General features: G+C 38.2%; 1 protein-coding gene across 1 annotated transcript; it reads left to right on the plus strand.

The window, feature by feature from the left end:
• The first annotated feature begins 740 nt into the window (after window positions 1-740).
• Window positions 741-1682, plus strand: LOC140498152 (olfactory receptor 1f45-like). The gene has a single exon (XM_072599439.1). The coding sequence runs from the start codon at window positions 741-743 to the stop codon at window positions 1680-1682; it is 942 nt and encodes a 313-aa protein (XP_072455540.1).
• The last annotated feature ends 5399 nt before the right edge of the window (window positions 1683-7081 follow it).

Here is a 7081-nt window from a genome sequence, read left to right on the forward strand (position 1 = left end):
GTCACTTTTAAACTAACGTCTCCAGATTGAATCTTGGTTTTGGATAAAGAAAAACAATTAGTTAATGTCATACACAAACCAAGGCTGCTGGCATGTGCATTATTCTCACCAAGGCGATTTTTCAGAAGTTAAATATGACCATGACCTTCCCCTGCTCAGCTATCTCCAATGGCCAACTATTATCCAGCTACACATGTAAACTCCTTCATTTGGCATTTAAAGTTCTTCATAGCCACTCTTTCTTACTCTTTTTCTTTTTTGTGCATGATTCCAAATTGAAAACAAACCTGTCTGGATTATTTTACTGTCTTACTAACAACGCTTCCTCCTGTCTATTTTCCCACAGACTTTCCAGCATGAGTTATGCCTGTTTTTGCTCATGTCTGACAATTTTCAGGGTGTTGTAGTTAATTTAATTTATAGTTAATTTAATTCTCTTCCTCTTATTGATTTGGAGTATGTTTTAATGTATTCCTTGATAGCTCATAATTTGTCTCAAAACTTTTTGCTTATATCTTATGATGTATCAGTTGAAGAACGGCCCTTGTGTTACATATATTGATATCAATTTCTTGTTCATTTTAGATCTCAGACTAGAAGTGACTTCTCATGTTTTTCAACTCTCTTATTTCTCTTCTAATGCTGTTCTTACTGATTTTATTCATCAAACACTTTCAAATCAACCTTGAATGTATTGATCTAAATGCTTATTCATTTTATATTTTCTTCCAAACAGAAATATGGAAGAGAGAAATCAGTCTGGAGTCTCTGAGTTCATCCTCCTGGGCCTTTCAGACGAGCCAGAACAGGAGAGGATCCTGTTCTTCTTGTTCCTCTTCATGTACATGGTCTCAGGACTGGGGAACCTGTTCATCATGCTGGCTATTTGCTCTGACCTCCGACTCCGCACCCCTATGTACTTCTTCCTCATTAACTTGTCCCTGGTTGACATCTGTTTCACCTCCACTACTGTTCCCAAAATGCTGAATAATTTCATATCCAAAAATAGAACAATCCCTTATGCTGGGTGCCTGACACAAGCATTCTTCTTTCTTTGGTTCGCGGGGATGGATGGTGTCCTCCTCACCACCATGGCTTATGACCGCTATGTGGCTGTTTGTGCCCCACTACACTACAACACAATCATGACTCCAAAAGTCTGTGCCCTTCTGATAGGAGTGTCTTGGTTTTGGGCCTGTAGTAATGCTGTTACACACACCATTTTGTTGACCCGACTCTCATTCTGTGGCCACAGTGAAATCCCTCATTTTTTCTGTGACCTCAGTCGCCTACTGAAGATGGCCTGCTCAGACACCTTCATCAATGAGTTGATGATCTACACAATGGGATCATTAACAACATTTCTTCCCTTAATTGGAATATTAATCTCCTACTTTCACATTTTTATGGCTATACTAAAGATCTCATCTGTGAGTGGGAAGCAGAAAGCTTTCTCCACCTGTGGATCTCACCTCACTGTGCTCTGTCTCTTCTATGGGACAGTCATTGCAGTGTACTTCAGCCCCACATCCACCCACACAGCCCAGCAAGATACAGCAGCAACTGTGATGTACACTGTGGTGACTCCTATGCTGAACCCTTTTATCTACAGCCTAAGGAACAAAGACATGAAAGGAGCCTTGAGGATGCTCATCACCAGGAAACCAAGATTCACTCTATGACTATGAGATATCTTCTTAAGCTTTGGGACCTGTGTCTCAGACAACACCTGATCTAACCGTGGCCTGTTCACCAGAACTGGAGTGGATCCTACGTTAAACTCGAAACACAAAAACATGTATAAGCTTTTGCAGAGATGATACCTTTCATCACTGGAACATGGACCAGGTCCATGGACAATATGAAATCCAGTAGACCTGAAAGTAAAACTGCTTTGGTCATGAGAATGCTCGGAAGGTGTCACATCCAAGCTATAGCCCTGAATGAAAGAAAGTGGAAAAATGAAAGCCAGCCTACAAAGTCAGAGCTAGATGTACGTTTTTCTGGAATACCTGAAATGAATGGGAGCTCCATGAAGCTCACATAGATTGGATCAACAGGTTATGAAGATTTTCCAAATGTTAGTGCATTTAATTAGACATTATCAAAAATATCTCTTTCACGATATCATCACCAACTTCATCAGAAATATCTTTTAAGTATTTGAGGTCTGTCAGGATCACAATAGCAGTTACAAGCTTTACAAAAGTCCAATTTTCACTTGAAATTTTTAGTTTTATCATTGGCAACAGATGCAATAATAATCATAATAATAACCACTAATATTTGGATTTATTTTTAGTTTTCAACATTGACTTCCACAAGATTGTGTTTCAAATTTGCTCCCTATCTATCCCTTCCCCCAAGCCCAAGACGGCATGCATTCTGTTTACCCTTTGGACCAATCGCCCTTCTATTTCCCCCCTCTCCTACAACCTTCCCTTTGACTTTCCTGTATTTCAAGATAGATTTCTATACTCCATTGCCTATATATCTTGTTTCCCAGTTGCCTGTAAACGAAACAATTTTTAACATAAGTTTTTAAAACTTTGAGTTCCACATTCTCTTTCTTCCATCTTCCCCACCCTCCCTCATTGAGAAGGCAGGCAATTGGTTACAGGTTATACATGTGTAGTCATGCAAAACACTTCCTTAACACTCATGTTGTGAAAGACTAGCTGTATTTCCCTCTATCTTATTCTCCCTCCACATTTCTGCTATTGTCGTCTTTGACCCTGTCCCTCCTAAAAATCATTTGCTTCAGATTATCCCTTCCTACAGTTTATCCTCCTTTCTATCTCTTATCCTCTTCCTTTCTACTTTCCTTTAGGATAAGATAGGTTTTCATACCCAATTGAGTCAAATCTGATGAGAGTAAAGTTCACTCATTCCCTCTGATCTCCATCTCTTCCCCTTGATTGTAAAAGCTTTTTTTGCCTCTTTTATATGAGATGATCTACCCCATTCTATCTCCCCCTTTCTCCTTCACCTGGTACATCCCTCTCTCATTATTAATTTAATTTTTTATTTTATTTTTTAAATATCATCCCTTTCAAATATCATCCCTTCATATTCAACTTACACTTTGTCCTCTGTCTACACACACACATATATATACACACACACACACCCATACACACACACAGATACATGTATGTATATGTGTGTATATATATGTGTGTGTGTGTGCGTGTGTGTGTATTGCCTCCAACTACCCTAATACTCAAAAAGATCTCTTGAATTACAAATATAATCTTTCCATGTAGGAATGTAAACCAATCAGCTTTAGTAAGTACATTATGATTTCTCTTTTCTGTTCACCTTTTCATACTTCTCTTCGTTCTTGTATTTGAATGTCAAATTTTCTGTTCAGCTCTGGTATTTTCATCAAGAATGCTTGGAAGTGCTCTTTTTTATAGAATGTCCATTTTTTTCCCCTGAAGAATTATACTTAGTTTTGCTGCATAAGTGATTCTTGGTTTTAATCCTAGCTTCTTTGACCTCCGGAATATCATATTACAAGCCTTCCAATCCCTTAATCTAGAAGCTGCTAAATCTTATGTGACCCTGATTATTGTTCCACAATGATTGAATTATTTCTTTCTGGGTGCTTACAATATTTTCTCCTTGACCTGGAAACTCTGGAATTTGCCTACAAAATTCCTAGAAGTTTTTCTTTTGGATTTCGTTCAGGAGATGATCACTGGATGGTTTCCATTTCTATTTTATCCTATGGTTCTAGAATGTCAGGGCAGTTTTCCTTGATAATTTCTTGAAGGATCATTTCTACGCTTTTGTTTTGATCATGGCTTTCAGATAGTCAACGAATTTTTAAATTATCTCTCCTGGATCTATTTTCCAGGTCAGTTGTTTTTCCAACGACATATTTAACAGTATCTCCTATTTTTTTCATTCTTTTGATTTTGCTTTATAATTTCTGGATTTCTCATAAAATCATTAGCTTCCATTTGCTTCATTCTAATGTTTAAAGAATTGTATTCTTCAATGAGTTTTTGGACTTCCTTTTCCTTTTGACGATTTCTGCTTTTTAAGGCATTCTTCTTTTCATTAGCTTTTTGGATGCTTTTGTCATTTGGGTAAGACTTTTATTAAGGTGTTATTTACTTCAGTATTCTGGGTTGTCTCCTTTAGCAAGCTGTTGACCACTTTCTCATAATTTTCCTGAATACCTCTCATTTCTCTTCCCAATTTTTCCTCTACTTCTCTCACCTGATTTTCAAAATCATTTCTGAGCTCTTCCATGACCTGCAACCAATTCATACTTTTCTTGGAGGCTTTGTATGTAGGAGCTTTGACTTTGTTGTCTTCTTCTGGTTGAAAGTTGTCCTCTTCCTTGTCACAAAAGTAATATTCTACAATACGATTCTTTTCTTCTATTTGCTCAATTTCCCACTCACTTGACAATTTAGTTGTTTGCTAAGGTAAGAGTCTTCTTCCATCATGAGGGTGTATTCTTCTAAACTTCAGGAGTTTTGTGCAGCTGTGTTCAGAGATATATTGGCACCTGTAAATTTTTATTCCTTCCAAGGTTGTATGATGAAAGGAGAGGTGTTTACTCCTCTCCTGGTCTTTGCTCTAATCTCTGAGTGACCACAAGCACTCTTTTCTGTCTTGGAACTGAGGGGAGGATTTCCTCTCTACTGCTGCCACAAGTTCTGCCATGCCAGCACTCACACTCACCCCAAAACACCAGCCAGGATATCAACCATGATCCAAGCAAGGGAATCCTGCCTCAGAGTCAGCAAAGAAATCCCTAAAATCTCCCCTAATCACCTGCTTTATCCCCCCACCATCTATGGTCTGAGAGCTCTTCAAAAAACTGCTGCCACTGTCACCAGCTGGAGCAGAGGCTGGACCAGACTCCTCTCTCACCCACGTCTGACAGACTTTTCCTACTGACCTTTTAAGTTGCCTTTGGCACCTGTGAGTTGATAAGTCTGGAAATCACTAAAACTGCCAGAGATTTGGTTTCCTGAGGCCTGATCTGCCCTTTCTAGAGCCCCACCTATGCTGGCACAGCCGAGACTGGACTGTGATTTTCTCCCAAACTGGTGCAACATACGTTTTCTGTGGATCTTCCAAACAGCCTTGCAAACAAATTTCACTCTGTCATTTTGTGGTTTCTGTTACTTAGAATTTATTTAGAGGATTTTTACTGTTATTTGGGGTGTTTTAGGGAAGAGCTCAAGCAAGTCCCTACTTTTATTCAGCTATCTTGGCTCACATAGCTAATATTTGTATAGTGCCTACTTTGTGCTTCCAAGGCACCATACTAAGTTTTTCACAAATGTTGTTGTTCTTTAGTTGTTTCAGTCATGTCTGACCCTTTATGACTCCATTTAGAGATTTCTTAGCACAGATACTGGAGTTGTTTGCCATCTCTTTTTCCAGATCATATTTTACAGAGGAAAAATTGAGGCAAACAAGGTTAAGTGAATTCTCCAGAGTCATATAGATTGTAAGTGCCTAAGGCTAGACTTGAACTCAGAAAAATGAGTCTTCCTGACTTCAGGCCCAGCACTCCACTCATTGTACCACAAAGCTGCATTCTCCACATATATTATCTGATAGGATCTTCACAACAACCGTGAGAAGTGTTTGGTGTTATTTATCTCCATTTCACAGAACGGTAAGTTGAGACAGACACTTTAAATCACTTGCCAACAGTCATATACACAGGAAGTGACTGAGGTCAGATTTAAAATCAACTCTTCCTGACACCACTGCTCTCCCTAACTTCCTTGAAATAACAAGTATACTTCATTCATTATGAAAAAAAAATGTCTACCAAATACCCAAGCCTATGTAACCACAGTAGGTTTGTCAAGTTGTTTTTTCAGGTAACAATTGCATGCAAGTGTAAAGTGCTTCGTTCTACTCACACCTCAACCAATTGGACAAGTGCTTTTCCTCAATAGAGCCCTCACAGTTATGCTTGTAGAAAAAGTACTTTCTGCATACTTTCCATTTTATCACACAGATTTTTTAAAATGTGCACTCAAAGATCAAGATTTAATAAAAGTAACAACTTATATTGCTTCACCAAGAATATTATTAAACAAAACGGCCTGTTTTTCCAGAGATGTATTAAGATGAAGAATACCATGATCACTAAAATGGTTGGTGCCACTGCGTTGATTTGGGCTAAGACTTTACAGGTTCATCCATCCTTTATTTTGTACTACCAGTAACAGTATGAGCCCATTTGACACAGGAAAAACTATAATAGTAAGAAAAAGGCATTTAACACTGAATGTTTTAGCACTACTTGTGTTTTTTACCAAGACTTCCCACAACAGATCTACTCTGATGATCATTTGATATGGATAAAGGCAAGCAAAACAGCTCAATGTAAACGAATAGCACAACAGGAAATACATGTGTTTATAAGAGAGAAGCAGACATCCGCAGATGGATTATTAACTCAGTCTTTATGTTTCTGGTAAAAAACCTTTAACTTACACATCATATAGCAGACATCAAACATTGATATCCCCTACAACAAAAACAAAACTGAGAAGAGAGAAAAATTGAAAGATGCTAGGAGACATTGGTTCCCTTAAAGACCCTAACATATCCCTGGAGAACTTGTGCATTTGAATTCAGGAGCACCAAGAATTCTAACACAGGAAAAGAGGCATTCATTGTCAGGAGCTATATTTTAAGCTCAGAAACACTGCCATGCATTCTAGAGATGGAGAGCGTCTTCCCTGGGGAAAGGAATTAGAATCACCTTCTGGAGAATTAGAAGAAGTACGGTAATCATGACTCATGGCATCAATGCAGGACAGGCAAGATGAACTGGCCACATGTGCTTAGCACTACTAAAAGGATGAGCCAAAAGAAAATCAATACTGCATACACTCTGAAAGGAACTAAAAAGGGAAGGACCAATATGGAAGGGTAACCACCAAATATTCCTTATCCAATAATAATGTTCTATCCTCTGAAATCTAATGTTTCTTCCATAGAAAAAAGCAAGAAACACAGAGGAATCTCAATGCATTGTTTTTGAAATACTATTTCATTTTTTCCAACTACATGTAAAGATAGTTTTCAA

This window comes from Notamacropus eugenii, chromosome 4 (assembly GCF_028372415.1).
Source record: "Notamacropus eugenii isolate mMacEug1 chromosome 4, mMacEug1.pri_v2, whole genome shotgun sequence".
In the NCBI taxonomy this organism is placed as follows: Eukaryota; Metazoa; Chordata; class Mammalia; order Diprotodontia; family Macropodidae; genus Notamacropus; species Notamacropus eugenii.